The sequence below is a fragment of the Fringilla coelebs genome (genome assembly GCF_963513975.1).
Source record: "Fringilla coelebs genome assembly, chromosome: 1".
In the NCBI taxonomy this organism is placed as follows: Eukaryota; Metazoa; Chordata; class Aves; order Passeriformes; family Fringillidae; genus Fringilla; species Fringilla coelebs.
The window spans coordinates 26417491-26437496 of record NC_140028.1 but is presented as its reverse complement, the minus strand read 5'-3'; the positions used below and the strand labels follow the sequence as shown (position 1 = coordinate 26437496).

Here is a 20006-nt window from a genome sequence, read left to right as displayed (position 1 = left end):
GTCCCGCCCTGCGGCCGCTCCTCCCCCGGAGCAGGCGCAGAGCGCGGCGGCGGAAGATGGCGGCAGTGGCAGTGGCAGTGGCGACGGCGCGGTTGTGGCGGCGCGGGGTGCGCGGCCCCTGCGTGTTCGGCGCCGGGCGGGTAAGGCGCTCCCTGGGCTGCCGGGCTGAGGGCGGACGGGCGGCGCCGCGGAGGTGTTCCGCCACCTCCTGCCCCTCTGCCCGGGCGCCGGAGTTCCGTCAGAGGGAGGGCACGGCGGGGCTCTGCGGCTCCCGCTGCCGGGGTTGGGGAAGCAGCCGGCAAGGGGCTCCCCTCGGTTCTCCTCAGCTGCCGGCCCTGCCCGCCGCGGAACCCGCGCAGAGGTGCGGGCTGAGCTGCCGGGCGCACGGCCTGCTGCCGCACCGGCGGGAGTGCCGTGTCACCTAGTTGAGTGTGTCGCCCTTTGGCCCCGATAGCACAGCTGTGCAGGGCCATCCATTTAGGTAAATGGCTGGAATGTTTCTGTCTGAGCAGTGGCGTGGCTTGACTTGTGACCGAGTTGGCGTTATGACAGGCTTCTGAAGAGAGTACCTGAAGGGAGCCTACAAGAAATCCGGAGGGGATCTCTTTTCAAGGGCATGTGGTGACAGGACAAAGGGAAATGGATTCAGATTGAAAGAAGGCGGTTTAGGTTAGTTATGGACATGTTGCCCGGAAAAGCTGTGGATGCCCCGTCTGTGGAGGTGTTCAAGACCAGGTTGGATGGATCTCTGGGCAACCTGTTACAGTGGAAGGTTTCCCTGCCTATGGCAGGTGGGTTGGAACAAGATGATCTTTAAGGTCCTTTCCAATCCAAGCCTTTCTATAGTTCTATGACTGTGTGGATGTGCTGGAGGCCATTTCTGGTGAGTTCTCCACGACCACTGTGCTTCTTTCTAGTGACTACTTTAGTGTTTCTGAGAAGGCTTTCTGCATTTATTTCACAGTTCATTTCCACCCCCTGGGTAAGGGTTGTTTTTTGGTTTGTCAGTGATTTGTGTGTTTGTTGTTTGATGTTTGGTTTTTTTTAAGCTGTTTACTGGCTTCTTTATGTCTGTGTTTACACCTGAGATTTAATTTAAAATCTCAGCCTTAAGCAGTGGAATGATTAAATTGCATGGATGCTGTCATAGAAGTCTCTTGTGCAAGCCAATAAGGAGATGATAGGAGTCTGACTAAAAGATTGCTCAATTATACCAACTTTACTGGCTGGTTATCATTGCCATACTTTATTAGTCTTGGTGCAGCCTTCTGCTTTTCCTCTGTTATGGCATGTCCTAATCTTCCCCCCTGGAGCAGAAGGAAAGCTGCTTACAGTGTTTATTTAATGGAATGCAAGAAGACTGGGCTGTGTCTGTCACTACCAGAGCACCTGATCAGGGGGTCTCAGCACTCAAAGGGGTTATCTCCATGTCCTGAAGGAAGGGGGAGTCCAAATGCCGTCTTGATTTGCAGTCTCTGCCAGACTGCCGTGAGCTGAAATTCTCCAGAGGGAGCTTCTTCCTGAAGAGAGATGAGCAGGGGGCTACTAAGAAAGTTCCAAAAGAGAACCTTCACATTTCTCTTTCCTGGAGGCTTAATAGTGTCCTCGTACTCTGTGAAAGCATGCAAATTTTATTTTCACTGTGAGAATTAAATAACAGTAGTGGTTTACAAATGTGATAGTTCTAGCTCCAGTTCAAGCTTTGCTTTCTGAATTTTGTCCTATGTAGTGGCTCCAACTCTTCAATTTAACTCAATATTAGTTTTTCACAGAACATTCTGAGTTGGAAGGGACCCACACGGATCGAGTCCAGCTCCTGAGTGCCCCATGCAGGGATTGAACCCGTGACCCTGGTGTTATTAGCACCATGCTTTAAGTTGTATTAAATTGTTTGTGCAATTCCGTGGTTGTTCTCTCTGTTTTCACCTGAGTTACTTATGCATATGTGTTACCACACAGAAAGATTCATGCACACACTTTTGCAGGCCAACTTCAAACTGTGAAACCCCCAATGCACTGTAACTGTGGGAAAGACAGAGTAATCGTCTACCACTAAATATGTTGTCTCTTAAATTTAGTGTTCAAAATGTGAATTAGTAAACAGAACAAAAAGGTGCAATATTTTTACTATTTTCAAACTACCTTTCTTCTTCATGTCAGTCTTTTGAACAATTGCATGGTTTTCTTAACAGGATCATACAATAGTAACCATCCACTCTTCTTTCACAAAATTGTATTAGATTTTTTTTCTTTGTATTAAAATAAACACATTAAAGGCTCAAGTACAAGGTAAAACCTGAGAAAATAAGTGTAACTTACAGTCTTCTAATTGTTTCGCACATCAAAAATAAAGTAAATCTAGTTTTGTTATACTTGGAAGCATTTACAGCTTCAGGTTGTGATAACTTCTGTCTTTTAAATAATAATGGAATTTCTCAATTGTTACTGTAGTGCTGCTGTCCCAAGACATTTAATTCAATACTTTGATTAGGGCTTGAGTTAGCATATTAGGATGCTAGAAATATCCTGTTTGTTATTTTTGCTGCAACTTCCTTGGTGACATCACAAATTTCTCATTACATTTGTGGGGTATTTTCTTACTAGCATAGTTTTCTAGATGTAATACTGAATTGTCGTCTTTTTTCATGTCTGTTTTTAAACATGTTCCAACCATGTGTCTTTTTGCAGGGACTAATCCTTCCGAGGCTAATGTACTGTAGATGGTATTTCTGCTGGGATAGAGTGTGATGCTGATAACCTAACCCTGCCCAGTCTTGTCTGGGAGATGGCATTGGTTTCCTTAGCAGCTCCAGTGGCCACAGTCTGATGCCCAAGTCCTTCTGTAATTAGTTGTGAATGGTTTTCATGCTTTAGTAAAAGTGATAAGATACAAAAAATCCATGAAGTAGCAAGAAGTATGACTGAAGTATTTTTTCAGTAGTTCTCTAGTTGCAGTATAATATATAAAAATAGTTCAAGTGCTTTCCTAATCTAGTGAGAGCGTTTAAGTAAAGGCCCATGTATGTTGGTATAATGCAATCTAGTCATTCTTATAGTCATATATATTTACTTATAATAAGGGAGTTATGGTGTTGCCTCCACTGCCATAGGAAAATCTGTTCCTGTGTAACAGTCCTGCATACAGAAAGGAGAAAAAACTAACATTTCTGGGTTTTTTTCTTTCAGTTTTTCAGCCGTGGGCCAAATGTGCTGCATCAAGACAGCAGTGCACCACAAGCTGCATTCTTCTCACCTGTTCAAAAAGTGATGTTGCCACCAAATACCTATCAAGGGAAAGTGGCCTTTATAACTGGTGGAGGTACTGGGCTTGGCAAAGGGATGACTACAGCTTTGTCCAGTTTAGGTGCCAAGTGTGTTATAGCAAGCCGGTAAATATTAATGAACGTGTTTTAGAACTTTCATTTAGTACTGACTGCTGAATAGATGTTTTTTTCTTTACAAACCAGAAAAAATTATTCTATTTATTCTGTTGCAGTACATGTTTAAACTACAGTGTCATATTGTGGATTTTAGGAACTTGCAGATTTATCTGCAAATGTTTAATGGTATAAAAATCAGTAGGAAGAAATAAACTAAGCACAGTTTTGTGAAATGTGGCTGCAAAATAAACAGCCTCAAATATTAGGCATAAATTCAACTGAAGCCTTAAAGAGAACAAAAATTTGCAGTGAGCAAATTATTGAACACTAATAATTGTTATTGCAGGTGTTCTTGATACAGATTTAAATGATAATAGAGAATTTAATCCATTCCTCTTCTGACTTTCAGCGAGAGCTCTGATTTTCCGTTAATGATTTTCTACAGCTCTCAAGTACTGCAGTAGAGTCTAGAAGCACTTCAGTGAAGTCTAGAAAAACAATCTCATTTTAAATCAAAATAAACAGAAGTGGTGTGACATTCATCCCAATAGTAATTTGTTTAGTTTTAAATGTGGATTTGTATGTCCGTTATTAAATACTAGTAGAGTAGTAGCTAAAACTAAGTTTGATTGTGTGCTTTTTTTCCTGACTTATCACATGTTGTTTAGCTTTAGAGTCTCTTACCAGTGTCACTTCTGAGTTGCTTTAAAGTAGCACTAACCATAAATTACTTAAAGTTTTCTTTCAGAAAGTTAGTGGTTAAGTATAGTTTTAATCATATTTTAAATTTATGAAAATCAGCAATATGCATGTGCACACACACATATTTTAAGTTATAGTTCATATTGCTCAGAAAAAAAAGATTTTAGTAATCTGAATTGTAATTGCATTTAACTGACATAAGGGATGTTAATAATTATTTCTAGGAAACTGGATGTTTTGAAAGGAACAGCAGATGAAATTTCTTCTAAAACAGGGAATAAGGTAAATTTTTGCAGAATTATAAATATGTTACATATTATACTCTGCATTTTATTGAATTTTTTTTTGCATTTGTATGCTTCTATGGACTTGTTTAATTTATGAATGATATAGTTTTTAAGTCTTAAAACTGCCTTTCCATTACTTTTAGGTTCATGCTGTCCAGTGTGATGTGAGAGATCCTGCTTCAGTTCAGAATGCTGTTGCTGAAACAATAAAAGTGGCAGGACATCCTGATGTAAGTCTTCTAAAGAAAGGAAAGAACTCATTTTTCATTACTGAAAATACTTTGCATAGTGGCTGTGAAGAAACTTAATAAGATAGAAAGTTAATGGAATCTAAAAAGACACTAGACAGAACAGTGGCAGTACTTCAAGGTAAAGCTAACATTCGTAGTTAGACCAGTTACTCTATTCCTGTGGTTCTTAAAATATTTGGTGGCCAAGTAGACAAAACATTTTTACCCTTACTCTGAGGTCTAACATCTCATTTCAAATAACGGGACAATTCTGGAGGGATTCTTTGAATTAAGTGAATGGAATATTGCCCTTAAATCCTCCTGAAAAGGTGATTTACTTGTGTTTGCTGAATTATATCTTAACACAATGCTTCATAAATTAGGAATGGAAATAACCATAAATGTCTTCTTTGATCCTTGCTTAGCTTATTAATATACACAAAGAGGGTTTGAAGATAAGGTTCTCATAAAATGAAGAAAAAAGTCTTCAGTCAAGCCAAGCATCTGCTTTTTTATAGTTTGGCACGAAGCCGACAGAGCTCTTTACATCAGATTGTGAGGAGGGTGGTCTGGTGGAGTCTGAAAGATGATAATCACCAAATTCTGATGTGAGATAACAACTTGGATTCTCCTAGCTGATAGAAAGTGTGATGATGTAGCATCGTTGTAAAGGACAGCCAGTTTTAAAACCATTTACTGTAAATTTAAAACTATTTTATGTCCGTTGTCAACAATTTGCACATGGGGAGTTTCCTACAGGTGTGGTAGAGAACCTGCTGAGTTTTAAATATTTTAAGCAATAGAGAAATTGTAGGCTATATAACTGTAAGAGTGCTAGAAATAAGGCAACTCACTGTCCTGATTTGTAGACAAGATTCTCTAGATATTATTTTAGTTAGGCAGTTAACTATTAGTTAGTTAAGGCAGTTTTTGGCCTAAGTCAAAATTATGATCTTCAGGATTTACATGTGTGCAGAAAGGGAGGAGATTTCTTCCTGTATGGTACATTTTTAGAGCACCAGTAATTTTCTGAATAAATGCTTTCCATTTGTTCTTTACAAGCATTTACCTTCTCTTTAATTTCACGTATTTTGTGTGTTTAAGATAGATGGCAGAGTAAATTGAATATTCAGTTCTTTTTGTCCAGTTTTTCTCTTTGTTGCAGACATGAGAGATGTTAGTTTGTGAATCCTGGGTATCACTCACTGCCCTACTGCATGTGAGGTGAGATCTCAAAGACAGAAGTTAATGACAGTAACTTGAAAGTCCTTCCAGCCTTGTTTTGTTCATTCCATTCCCAAGAATGTTACTCCCAATTAGAAAGCAATAATTCTTTTTTCATGGCTTATTTTGGCAGTCATTCATACATACCTCAAAGATCATACTGTACAGTTCTTAGTTCACTAGTTTTATTGTTATGTCCTTCCTGTATTTATTCAGTGATTCAAGTAACCTCCTTAATATCTCAAGGTGTTTGGATTTTTTATTCCTTCAAATTTCAGGGAGGCCTTTCAATTGAATTTGCTGTCTATATGTATAATCTATGGCTGTTGTATATTATTAGTTTTACATTAATGTTATATGTACTGTGCCCTGTTTTGTTATTGAAAATTCAAATATGTTCATTGGAATTTAGCCCAGAAGTTCTTCAGGACAAATAGTTTATTTTATCTGCAAACATACATGAATCATTCCATTAATAGTGCCATTCCATTAATAGTCCGTCACAACACATTATATTATTAAATACGCTAGATCTGGCTACATAATTTTTGGTTTAAGCACTACTAATGTGATGCTTAGTCCCCTGAAGTGAAGGTATCCTCTGCCTGATGATTGTTCATAGGAAGTGATGGAGGTACATCTATTCAACAAAAGTTTTGTAGTAGTTGTTTGCAGTACCTTGTATCATAATACTCTCATCATGACTGATTTGAATTCCTGTTATACAAGAGTCACTTCATCCAGACTTCAGTTATCAGGTTGCTGCCTTTTGCTTCTATTCCCATGCATCCATTATATTAAATAGATGTGATGCTGGAATTTGATGGGGGCAAACTTTTCTGTTGGGATGTATTTGAAACACTATAGAAATTACTGACTTAAGTCAGCGTCTACATGATACAGTTCCTCAGTACAGTAGTTTGGAAATACAGCTCATTTTCTGTTACTGATACTTCATCTGTGCTGCAGATGGTAAAATTTCTTCTGGATTTTTCTCCCTCTTCCCCTGCCCCCCATACCTCATTCAGTGAGAGTATATTTACTTTTGTCCCTGGAAACGCTAAAAAGCTCCTTGTAAATTCTTTACTTTTGTCCCAGGAAGACTTATTTTTAGTTAACTCTTTTTCTTTATGTGTTTCAGGTTGTGATAAACAATGCAGCTGGAAACTTTATTTCCCCTTCTGAACGGCTTTCTGCTAATGCCTGGAAAACAATAACTGATATTGTACTTAATGGTACTGCTTTTGTAACTCTGGAAATTGGAAAGGAGCTCATTAAAGCAAAAAAAGGTACCTTGAGCTTTGTGACATGTTATTACTTGCTTTCCTTGCCTTACTGTCATTATAACCAGTCCTGAGTTCATGTGAGAAGAGAAATTGTTCTAGAAAGGAAGTTTTTCAGTGAAAGCTGTACTTAAGTATCACACAGTAGATCTGGCTAACAATTACTTCATTGTAGTATCAGGCCTTACAGTTGGCCCCAGAGGCCAACTGAGGCTGAGTATAAAAATCTAATTGCAGAGTTCTAGTTGTAAAACATTTTTTAAATTAAAAAATAGAACTTTATGTTAAAAAAGAAAAAAAGCTGGTTTTTATTCTGAATTTTCTCTATGTATGTTAATTTCATTGAACCGAACATGGGATATTTCTTTAAATGAGCAAAAATTCAGAATATCCCTTTGAATTTTCCTCCTACAGTAAAATAAAATTTACAGCTGTGCTGTCTGACTAATAGTACTAGAGAATATTACCTTTAAGAAAATTTGAAAAAGAACTTTGAAATTTAAATCAGTATTGGATTTTATTTTCCCAGGTTTAATTCTTAATTCTAGACTACCTAGAAGTTTAATTCAATATCAGAGTTTCACCTTAAAAATATGACAGTTCTTTTATATACTACTTAGCCAAAGATTTATTTAAACAGATTATTGTTTTAAAAGGAAAGGTGATGTATGCCCTTCTATGTTATATCATAGATATTTACAATGAGCTGCTTTCATTTTACATTCCAGTTATAAATTGAAAAACAAGGAGTTTATTTTATGAGATCAGAATAATATAATGTCAAATTAATTTAAAAGCAGGGAGATATAATTCTGGTTCTCCATGTGCCCTCATTACTGAGCCCTGTTTTCAGAAATGGTACAGAAAATGTGTTGAAATACTACTTTTGTATTTACAGCAGTATTTATTTAACCTCTGAATTAGTTTCTTCTTTTCTTCACCTTCTGAATTAATTTCTTCAAAATCCTCTCCAAAAAGTATTCCATGAGCTTACACTATTTTATTATAACAATGTGAAGTTAATATTGTTTCAGTGGCTCTGTAACAGTTTTTGTTAGTATACAAGTATGTCCCCTCTATATTTTAGCAGCTCATGAAAAATTAATTTCCACCATTCCAGTGCCAGTGACAAACCAGTGACAATCCAGTCCACGTGACAAACCCATCCCCAGCTATGACTTACTATATCATTATGGCAGACCATCGAAATAGGTTGCCTTATGGTCTTCCAGGTGCACGTGGTGTGCCCGTATAGTCACGTGAAATATGAAATCAAACATGCTTTTGTTTTTGCTGTTGTTGAATGAAAACAACATTACTTTCCTTACTTCGTCCTCAAATTTGGTAAAATCCAGATGTCATTCACCTTCATGTTGTCTGTCTTTCTTTGACTTCTAAGCTTCCAAAACATTTGAATTTCTTTGGCTGTTACTTGCATGTCTTCTTTCTAGGGCAGTCCATCTGTAAATAAGACTTTTTGTTAAAGGCTTTCTTAAGGCATGTTTTTGTAAGTCATATGTATGTGTTTGTCTTTTTGCCTTCATTTTATTTGTTCTTGCTTGGTTTTTTTCAGTGTGGGCAGAGGCCTTAGTTTCTAAAGTGATGCTACCTAGTGCAAATATTTCAGAGCAGTCTGTAAGGACACTGAATCTGACAGTTTCTAGAACACTGGGATGTCCTTTAGGTCTGCAGTGTGACCTGTATTAAGTCTAATGTAGTAAATAAAAGTTCTCTGCTTTTAGACTGCAAGTTTGTGCTGGTATTTAAAAGGAATTTGTAATCTGCTCTTATGTTACTTATTTTTACAAAGTGAGAGGAGCTAGTTGATCAGTTATTGTCCATTTTATGAATATAGGCTTTAGAAATAAAAGTTGTGTATGAGCTGAAGTGTTCTTTAAATATTGAGCTGTAAATTTCTCAGTTATTCTTGCTTCTGTGTTAAGTTCACCTAGCTTACATATATTTAACCTATATTTTAAAATAAAATCAGTGGTTTAATTCTACAAAATGTGTAATTAACAATAATCTCTAGATAGCTTCAAAGTTGTTCTAGGGTTTTTTGCCTTTCAAAGTCTCTCAGTGAAGACTCCTTTTTTATAAACAGGACCCATGACTTCTGGATATTTGCTGGCATTTCAATTAGTGGTTGTTTTTGGTTCTCTTTAGTTTCTCTTGTGTAATATTACTGTAATTTCTTACCTGAGTCTACTTACATGCAATTTATCAGTATTGTATATTGTTTTAGAAATATCCCCTGGGCAGCTATTCTAATGAAATTATTTTTGAAATATAGTAAGTAGAACAGTTATTTTAGTTACTATGACGTAAGTAGTGAGCTGTCGTCCCTTGTCCTTCATTCCCAGCTACAGTAAGCTCATGCCAGTCATTGATCAGACATAATTTGCAGGATTCTATAAAAGAAAGATTAAATAAGCAGTTGCAGTTTCCATTATATTCTAGAATGTTTTTTGCTAATTCTGTTATAAAAGACAGCATATCAAAGAAAGTAGTTCTTTTATAATGGAGTTTGTTGTGATAATAATAGGAAAAGTTATGGAGGGTCACTCTGTAATTGGCTCTGCTGCAGAAAAAGCTTCTGGAAATTTCTTTAAAATCTTTTTTTTTTTCTGCATAAATGTTAACTCAAGCCCTAAGCTGTTAATTGGAGATTATGCCAAACCTAACTGTTAATGGTGATTTTTTTCCTTGGTTTTTTTTTTTTTTGTTTTTGTTTTTGTTTTTGTTTTTGTTTTGTTTTTTGTTTGTTTTTTTTTGTTTGTTTTGTTGTTTTGTTTTGTTTTGTTTTTTGTTTTTTGTTTTGTTGGGTTTTTTTGGGTCTTTTTCCTCCCACTCAGTAATTGATGAATTTAGGGCAAAATGTCTGGTTAGTGACAACTAGACTAGGGCAGCTTCTGAGAAAACACTGTAAGATCTTAGGTTTTCACTCCAGTTAGACTAATTTATGCATTACGTTCATTATCAGTGGAAGTCTGAAGGCTTAGACCTTCAGAACCTAATCAATAGCTATTTGCACTTACTGGAACAACTTTTAACATTCATGCAAAAGAGGGAACTGAAATAAAAAGGCTTGGAAAGAAAGTTTCAAACACTATGTTTTTAAAATGCCTTCAAACACTATGTTTTCAAACACTATGTTTTTAAAATGCCTTTTCACTGCCCAGAGGGGAGAGGTATCCCTACTACTTGAGCTGAAAACTTCTGTACCTTTTAGCTTGCTTTTACCTGAACTTGAGTGTTTGATCTTCAGGGTTGTTTGGTTTGTGTGGTGTGGGTTCTTTTTAACTGTTTTTTGCACCTTCTAGGAGCAGCATTCCTGGCTATTACAACAATTTATGCAGAGAGTGGTTCAGGATTTGTGTTGCCGAGTGCCTCTGCCAAAGCTGGTGTAGAAGCAATGAGCAAGTGAGTAATACAGCAAAATGTGTGCTTTGGTTTTCACATCCTTCACATGGGGTAATTAATTGGTCTATAAAAATGGAGCTTATTAGTGTAGTCCCCCTGTTTCACTGTTCCACAAGAGTTCAATCTAGGCTCCAGTATCCTAGCAAGAAAACAGTATGCTGGCAGCCTCTTACAGAGGAAAGTATTAACTGCCACTGTTTTTTTTTACAAGACCGAGATAAGGACAAGTAGAACTACTTATTTTGGAATTGCAAGTCCCAAAGTTTGTTTCACAGAGTTTTGATAATCAGGTTCTCTTGCATTCTCATTGGTGAACCAGCACCTAAAGACAGCTATGAGGCGGACTGTTTGAGATATATATATAGCACCTTCTACATTCTTTTGTCTGAGAAAAATACATGCCTGTTATTTGGGTGCAGTATAGTGTGGCTTCAGCTCTGTTTAGATTACTCAGCAAATTTGTTTCCTGTCACTATTTAAAATTAAAGTCTGCTGTTCTGCTTAGTTCAGAACAGAATCATGTTGACATATCCATTGTGCTCACCAAACAAAAGGATTTCTCTCATTTTTAATTTCAGGCTAGTCCTTCATAGCACATAGATCTTTCCACTGCACTTCAGCAGAAAGAATTGAATAGATTGAAAGCCTCTTAGTAACTAGAATTCTTTATCTGGAAGAAAATGAGGGACTGAGTAATGGTCTTGATTTCTATTCTACAGAGCTGTAACGGAAATATGTACTTTTCAGAGACTTTATGACTCAGTTAATTCATTCACCATAGTAGATCCAAAGTACTCTTCATGCAGAGAAAATCTCATAAAGCAAAACTATTCTAGTGGTCCTGTTTCAAAATGTATCCTCTGTTTTATTTCAAAACATAATGTGAGAGCTATGTTGCAAATGTTAGAAATGTATGCTTGTGGGATAGTCTAAATTGCCACAGAAAGATGATGGCCTAATGGTTGTTTGGTAAGGAATTCAGGTGCCAACACCATCCGTGATTTGCAGGGGGGAAAGAATTGCTCCTTCACCCTGCTTTACCTTTGATTACAATATTCCTCTGTTGGTGAATGAGATTTTTTTTTGCTTCTCTGAAATTATTTTGTTAAGCACAAAATAAACCCTTTAAGTAGAAATTGTCTGGTTCAGGAATGTTCTAATATTTATACATTTGATTAAATTTTAATTTCTTTTTTTCTGAATAGGATTACAATATTGTGTTTAAAATATTGATGCATTCTGTTAATGAATTTTTAGGTCTCTTGCGGCTGAATGGGGTAGATATGGCATGAGATTCAATGTGATTCAACCAGGTCCAATAAAAACAAAGGTACATGGCATGAAGTGAAACACAGCCTTGAATATGCTTTGTAGTACAGACTTAACTTCACAACAGTCTAACTTTTCTGTAGCTGTAAATTCTAATATGATTTCCTTGATAGTCAAGACTGTGCTGGAATATTGAACACACTTCCCTCTTAGTCTTTTTGTAAAAACAGGATTTTTTGAACTTCTGAGACCTGCCACGGTCCCCTCTACTACACTTGATATAAACAGAACCTCTTTTTTTAGTGTTTCAAAGAATTGATATGTTAAAGTACTTAATGATGATTCTTATTTCTGTGTACTTAGTTTGTCAAGTGGAGTGAATCTTTACAGTTGTTGGAGTAAAGTTCCTGCTTCTGCCTAACCCCTAATTTTTAAATAAAACATCTGAAACATTCCAAAATCTTAGGATCTCTTTTAGGTATATGAGAACAGAATCTCACTAGTTTTGTTGAAAATCTCAAAACTAGAAAGAGAAAAACTAAGTTGGCAAGGAAATGAGAAGCTTTGAAGTGAGTGAGAAGGAGGACTGAAGGGTTTGAAGGAAGTAATCCAGAGCAGCTGGAACAGGAAGAATAAAGAAAGCAGTCCTGCAAGAAGAGAAGGAGGATCCATTTCCCATTGAATCAAATTATTATGATTATGAGCACTAACAAGTAATAATGGTATTATTTCTTCCATAAAATATTTCACAGTTGTTTTTGCTGTTGTTTTGGGAATAGGGCTGCAGAGTTGGTTCTTTTTTACTTTTTTATGTGATTGTTTTATTTACTATTCTTTCCTTTTTCCCTCTTGTCAGTTTTAGATGCTATACTGGAAAAATTAGTTTTGACTCTTTTCACTAGAAAGAAAAATAAGTGGCAGAATTAGCAGGATTATAAGAATGTTGAAATACCATTAGAGGATCAGACCAAAAGTTCTCCAGGCCTTGTATCTTGTGTATTTTTGAGTAGAAGAAAAACATTTGGCAAGTTGAGGGATTTAAGTGTCTGTAGTACTACCTCCAGTTAATGTTCCTTTTTTGAACTAGTAGTGTATAACTTGTTTGAGATAATGTATGTTCTTAATAAAATGCTACATTTGGTGTATGGTTCCAACTCGAAATTTTCTTGAAAGCATAAAAGGGCAGACAGCATATTGCAAAATCAAGGTTTTCTGCCTTATAAGCAATATCAATGGCTTTAAAACATAACTGTTTTAAGTCATGATAGGAAAAGAACAAGGCATACAAGCACAACACTGTTAGGCTTATAAACTGGCAATTAAACACATGGCAATAGAAAACTTAAAATGGCATGCTTGCAGCCATGATTACATGAATTACAATGTGCTTTAAATCATAACTCCAGTAATTTAGCATAAATGTTACTGATACATTTCTGATTTTGAGTGAGGCAGTTATTTCCTTGTGGAGGAGCAGAAAAAACTCCTTTTATTTCCCGTGCCATTTTAAGCTATTCAAGTACTAAAGTTTCTGATGACTTCCTTTAGCTTTAGCAGTTGCTGCAATTTAACTGAACTTGATGGTTTTTTTCTTTTTCATTTTATTTACTGTGTCACCTATAATTTATTTTTGGTCACTTTCCTGTTCCTCTTCTCCCTGTGTTCCTCTCCTCTGTCCATGCAGCAATTTTGAGACTTCGTTATTTCCTCAAATGTTTGTCAAGGGTGTTTGAGGAAAATATGATAATTAAGCCCTTTTGTTTTTCGCAGATGCATGGTGGATGACTATCCCAAATGGATTAAATTCCAACTTATCATAAGTAGATGCATATCAGTGCAACAGGGATAAATTGCTTTTCTTTTCTACTTCTTTCTCTTTCATTCTACTGACAATTAGGGTGTAGACAGCTTGCTCACAAATATTAACTTCCATATTGTGTATGTGGAGTCAAAGCTCTGTTGGATTTTATTTTCTGGTGTTGTAATAACGGTTTTTTTTAATGTTCCTTTTAATTCTCAGGGTGCTTTTAGCCGCCTTGACCCGACAGGCGCATTTGAGAAGACGATAGTTGAGAGGATTCCCTGTGGTCGTCTGGGAACTATAGAAGAAATTGCAAATCTTGCTGCATATTTCTGCAGTGATTATGCAAGCTGGGTTAATGGAGCAGTGAGTTTTGGTTGATCTTGTTTGTACATTTAATCTGATGATGGTGTGAGTATTGCTGATTTTTTTTAAAGCCCTGGTTTCAGAAATGAAACAGAACATCTTGATTTAAAATTCTTTACAAGTATTATTCATCTTTTAAGTGTAGTGCATGGTTGTTAGCACATTTAAAAAGGACTTTTCAAAGTGATTGTATTGCATTATTTTTTGTATGGGCATTTTTCACCCAAATCAGTAAAATTTATTTTCACAGTTCATAACAAGAGAATACTGCAGAAATCACACAATTATTAAAACACTGTTTATGCTCTTTCTAGGTTATCAGAATGGATGGTGGAGAATATGTTGCTATGGCAGGAGAATTCAATGAGTTGAAGAGGGTATTAATTTCCTTGTTTGCTATTTTACATTCAGATACTTTGATGTGCAAGTATTATATGAAATTCCAATAAAATCTCTTTTCTTTTGTTAGGTTACCAAAGAGCAGTGGGATATGATGGAAGCAATGATTAGAAAAACAAAAGGCTCCTAAAGTACATAACTTTGTGGTGGAGATTCTTGGAAATGAACCACTACTTTTTCATTAATATTTAGAAATAAGCAATTGAGAAATAGCCTTTGAAATCATTTTATGCTAATTTCAATAAAATATTTTGAAATTGTTTTATTTTGAATATAGTTTGTATATTTTTTCAATGTAAAATCTGTTCTGTTGCCAGTAGTGAACAACAGTTGGTCACTAATATTTCTTTGGTGTTTAGATTGTCTTAAATAGCCATGCTATGGTCTACAATCATCCTTTTTTCTTTTTTTTTTGATCTTCTGAGGATTTTTTTTCTCATATATATGCAAGTGTATATTAATATTGTAATACCAATAGCATTTCAGTAGTATCATAACTGAATGTAATCATTAATCTGAAGAGAGAAACAAAATACTAAGTCCTAATCTTCACACTTCAATAGGAAGTTCTGAACTTGCAGATATAGTTTCACATTATTAGCAGGACTACATACACTGAGAAAAGATGTAACTCCTGTGGTTACTTAGGAAATCTTGAAATGCCTGACTGTCTTGATCTCATCTTTTGTGACATTTTCAGTCTGTTAATTATCTTTTTCTGAACTTTAAAAATGGCATTTACGGACCTGCAGTGCCTTTCTAAGGAGTTTGCTCTTTGTCATTATGAAGTTAATGTTCTTGAAAATGAGAAGCTGAAAATCATTTGTTATTACATGTGTGTGACTGAGGCAGCTCTCCATAAAAAGCGGTTTACTTAAGACTGTTAAAGGGATGTTGGTATATTGGGACTGAAAGTGTTGAAACCTTCATTTGTTGAAATGTATTAAAAAATCCCTAGGTTTCATTTGCATTCACAGGCTGGTACTACAGAAACTTTTAGATGGCATTACCTCTGAATCTAGTCAATTTATCCATCCCAGATAAACAGGTGATAAAAAAATTACTCTTCCTCTTTTATCCAAATTTAGAGAGTTGGTAGGTTTTGTCCCTCATGCCTCAGACAATGGCTGAAATTCTTCAAAGAAATTATCAGCCTCTGGCCTTTACAACCTGAAATCAATGCCTTTTTTTTTTCTTTTTTTTTTTGGTGTTTAATCAGAGCTCCAGCCAGTCACCACATATGAGCATGTACATAGTTTTATGAACTTTGAGACTGATACAGTGATTTAAGAGTCAGGGCAACAGAATCAATTTAAGGATATCTTCCTTCAGGTGCTGATGGCAGTCATGTATTTTTCCACACAATCCAGGCCATACTTAACATGTGCCAACATCTGACTTTGAAGTCACTTGATTGCTTTATTACAAATCTGAAGCAAGCTAAGATGTATTCTGCTGAAAGTGTGGACTGTATTAGTGCAGGCCTCCATGTGCCTTTCTCCTGTGAGTGATGGTCCTGTCTGGGATTGAACAGCCACTGATAATAAAACAAATCAACTGTCCTTATTGGAGCAGCATTCACAATGTAAAGCTTTTTTATGGTAACTTGGGTTTGGTAGGTGTGTTGTCAAGATCAAATTCTGACATGACAGCCATACCTTTTCCCTAGGAAGTGATTTAATTGAGAAGTTAGGCTCACATATACTATTTTTTGCTGGTCATCCTTTGCATACAATTATATTGTCTCCTTGTGCGAGACACAGTTGCATATAAGACTTTGACATTTGAAAAAAAGTGCTTCAGAGAAAAATTCAAATGTATGTTTGTGGGATGTGGTAACATCAATTATTTCTCTGTAATGTCTAGTAAGTTATCCTGGCAGGCTGTCAATAAAAATCAGTTCCTATCAGTCTCTTGCATCTGTGGGTTTCTGCGATTTACCGTAGCTAGGTGTGTTGTGTGGTTAAGTACTGGACTGAGACTAAAGATAACCATGTTCAGTCTCTGAAATTACCATAGACTTCATGTGACCTGAAGTCATTTGAGGTCTGTAGCCTGTGAACAGCAGGACAGGTGTACTTTGCAGTATTCCCTCAGAGCTGTTCATCTGAAGCAAGAAGACTGGCAAGTTCCTTCTAGCTCACAAAACATAGGTCCTGTGTGGGGCACAGGTGTGAAAGATCAAGAAAGAGGCATATTCCAAGTCTCAACATGAAGTTGGGATCCAGTTTGTGCTTGGCTTTGGGTGCTAGGAAGCCCTTCTGCCTGTCATGGATCTCCTCCCTGTGTATAAAATAATAGCAACATAGCATAGCAGATTTTACTTCATCTGACATTGTCAGAATATTGAAGGGCGGCCTCTTAAAGCCTGTCTTGCAAAGAGATACTGGGGATTTATTTACTAACAAAATGTTTGTCATTTGTAGAAATGGGTACTGCTTCTGAAGTCTTCTACCTGTTAACTGTTCATACCTTAATGAATTATTAATTGTAAAGTGACAAAAAACCTATTTTTAAAGCGATGGAACTAGAAAGCACATTTTAAGTTTTAATAAGCATCTGTAAGAATAGGATTTCTTTTATCTTGCTTATGTCAGTGACATCCATTTCAAGCTACACAAGTTAGTTGCTTTTAGATGCTGAACATTTTGTCTTGACAAGGTGTATACAATATGTAGGTTTTAGAAATGGCATTTAATGTTTTAAGAGTTGTATGTTACTTACAAAATGCTTGCTAATGTATAATCTTAGTTAAGTGAAAAAACGTAACTGATCTTGTCATCCATTGCTACAGGAGAATGGAATAGTCTGGCTGGGACACATTTCCTTCAGTAAAAGTTGTTAGACTTGGTAGGGACAGGAAAGGAACCTTACTATGAAGACATGAATCCTAAACATCTCAAGTTTACATTTTGCCTAAATACAGTGTAATTGTTACTGAAGTAGCAACACATGATACCTGAACTCAGGAAAAGAATAAGACAAAGAAGCTTTATAGCTACCATGTAACCCAGGTAGTGTCTGATTTGGAAACTCCAAAAGAAGCTGTTCCTAAATGCTGATGAGGATTAGACTGTCCTGAAAAAGGCATAAAATAGTGCTAAAACCCAAGAGGTGTCCAATCCATAAGCATGCCCCACAGCTTTGTATTACTCACAGAGTGAAATAAAAGCTACTTTATTCCAAACATAGCTAAACTGGTAGGAGAGGTAATGTCTATGCTGTCTTAGGCTGGCATATTTGCCCTGAGATTATTACATTTCTCACCCTGAGATTGCCAGTGAGCCCCAATGTAAAGGGAAGGATAAAAAAAAAGTATTGTTTTGTGGCAAAATCATTTTATGAAGTTGGAGGGACAGGATCATGGAGGAATGAGTCAGAAAAGGAGATGGTGTACATTGGAGATTGCAACAGAGTCAGGGGAGTGCAGAGGCAGTTTAATTTTCATGAGTCTCAAGGATGCTTCCCTAAAATCCAAATACCTTTTTTAAAGTGACTTTTGCATGGTCCATCAGTGAAAGGTGTTACCATTTCCGTGAGCTCAACTTGGAGACGCCCACAATGAGGTTTCATTGTTTGTTTTCAACTGAAAAGTATATCTTGTCTGCTTAATTAAATCTTGAAATTACCCTTTTTATTTCTGCTGGTGATTTACTGTCTTTGAACCTGTTACAATTTATTAGATTAATCCAGTGCTGCAAAAGTGTTATTGTGCTATAGTAGGGGCTTATCAACAAGTTATGAAAATAATTTAAGATTGCAAATGAGAGAAATTTGTTGTATTTCCTCTTCACTATGATACCAGAACTGCTGTCAGTCTTTAGTTCTTCTACTTCTGGGAACTCTCTCCTCTTGAATATTTTAATTACTGTTGAGAATATTGCTTCTATTTCCCTAGTTGAGGATTTGCTTTATAAACAGAAGATGATATTATTTGAGGGAACTGTGAGTTCCTAGCTGTCCATAGTGGCTTCCAAGTTCTTGTGAACTGCTCATTTATACTTTCTTTTTTTCCCATACTGATAACATGCAACTAAAGACACTGAACTGTAAGAAACTTTGTATCATTGTCTTCCTCCAATATAGCATCTTGTGTTGCAACTGCTAAATAAGTAATGCCACTTGAACAAAGGTAACCCCACAGTCTTTTAATATGCAATAATTTAATATGCAATAAAATAAAATAGTCTTTGGGATTTGAGTGCACTGACCTGCTTTTAGTTTGCTGAAGAACAACTTCAATTGATTTCATAGGGAATTGGAGGTGCTCAACACTTCAGAAAATCAGGCCACATATGTTCAGGTGCCCAAGTATGTATTCTGTATCTTTTCAAAGGCACAGCAAGTAGGAGTGGGTTTCAGTTGCTCTCCATAACCAGTGGCTATAATCATGATTATGATGAGGGCTTAGTAAAAATCAGAAAAAGCGAACCTTATGTAAAGAAACACAGCTTTAACCGAGGTTTAAGGGGGGTTTAACAGCAGTGTGTATGTATTTTGTTGATTGATGAGGTTCATTTTGCATAAAAGTGCTGGTGACTGTCAGCACCCTAGTCTGATTTGACATTTGCCCATGGAATATAGCGTTTAGAAATTTCATCAGCTTGTGTGGATAATATTTTCAAAGGTGGATAACTAAGTTCCAAACAGGGAAGATTAGATCAGTGCGGTGCATGAACTGTTGATGATAGAATAGTCAAGCAGTGAATGAAAGAATGCCAATGTATTTGTTTCAAGGGCTGTGTTCAATCCTGATTAAGTTGGAAATTCACGTAATATTCTCCATAATGGTTAGCTGGGCATTGTTAATGGCCCCTGAGGTGCCCTGGTGGACAGTACTGTGGGCCCAGGTGGAAGCAAGCACTCACTCTTCCTGACCTGGTACTGTTTAAGGTTTACTTCTGTCAGCAAACACTGCATTTATAATGCCAAGGGTTTGAAGGGCCTCATCATTACTGTTGTTATTTTTCTTTCAGTTTGCTGATTTGTGCTTTAAAATTTCTAGATCACCTTCTTTGACTTGTGCTATGTTAAGTTTTAATCTGTACATATTTAAACTAGAATGGGCTAAAACATTTTAAGGCATACTCGTAATTTGTAGGACAGTGATTTTTGGTATTTGTTGGCTTGAGTGTTTCTTTGCATGTTTATTGTAGTATTTATAGACAGCAAAATGGTTAATAGCTTCAGTAAAGGGGATCCCAAGTACCTCTGTCTCAGTTTCTGTGTTTAGCTGGAATATGGCATATCTGAACTACATCATGTAAATAATCTTCATGTATGCTATGATTTTTCTTTGGTCACCAGATGTCTACCAGAAGGAAGAAGAAGTCTTCCCTATCATCAATTATGCCTTGTTCTGCCCCAACCCTGACATTTAAAAACCAGTCTGCCCAGGAGTGATTTCAAGTTTAAAACCAGGGGGTTTTACAGCAGTTTTGACTTAGCCATACTTGTCACAATTTGCACTGACAGTAGGCACCTGCGCTAGAACTGGGGTTCTAAACTGCTGCCTTTTAATCCAAGTTTTCTTTAAGAGAAATAACTGCAGGAAACACCCCCCTGTGGGTGACTGAGACCTGCTTTCTGTGTTATGTCCTGCAGCAGAGCCAGCTGGTGGGCAGCAGCAGTAGCCCAAGGGG

The 20006-nt window shown here is 36.6% G+C and overlaps 1 protein-coding gene across 1 annotated transcript; it reads left to right on the top strand.

Annotated features, from left to right (window-relative positions):
- The first annotated feature begins 31 nt into the window (after nucleotides 1–31).
- On the top strand, nucleotides 32–16321 carry DECR1 (2,4-dienoyl-CoA reductase 1). The gene is made up of 10 exons (XM_084201757.1): nucleotides 32–140; nucleotides 3187–3389; nucleotides 4307–4364; nucleotides 4513–4599; nucleotides 6965–7112; nucleotides 10430–10529; nucleotides 11787–11859; nucleotides 13819–13965; nucleotides 14280–14342; nucleotides 14435–16321. Exons 1-10 carry the CDS (start codon nucleotides 57–59, stop codon nucleotides 14492–14494), a joined length of 1023 nt encoding a protein of 340 aa, XP_084057883.1. The 5' UTR covers nucleotides 32–56; the 3' UTR covers nucleotides 14495–16321.
- Nucleotides 16322–20006: the final 3685 nt, after the last annotated feature.

Coding starts and splice junctions, on each gene's coding strand:
- DECR1 (XM_084201757.1), top strand. CDS start 57: ATGGCGGCAGTGGCAGTGGCAGTGGCGACGGCGCGGTTGTGGCGGCGC. Junction 4,600..6,964: donor AAGTGGCAGGACATCCTGAT/GTAAGTCTTCTA, acceptor TATGTGTTTCAG/GTTGTGATAAACAATGCAGC. Junction 11,860..13,818: donor CAGGTCCAATAAAAACAAAG/GTACATGGCATG, acceptor TTTAATTCTCAG/GGTGCTTTTAGCCGCCTTGA.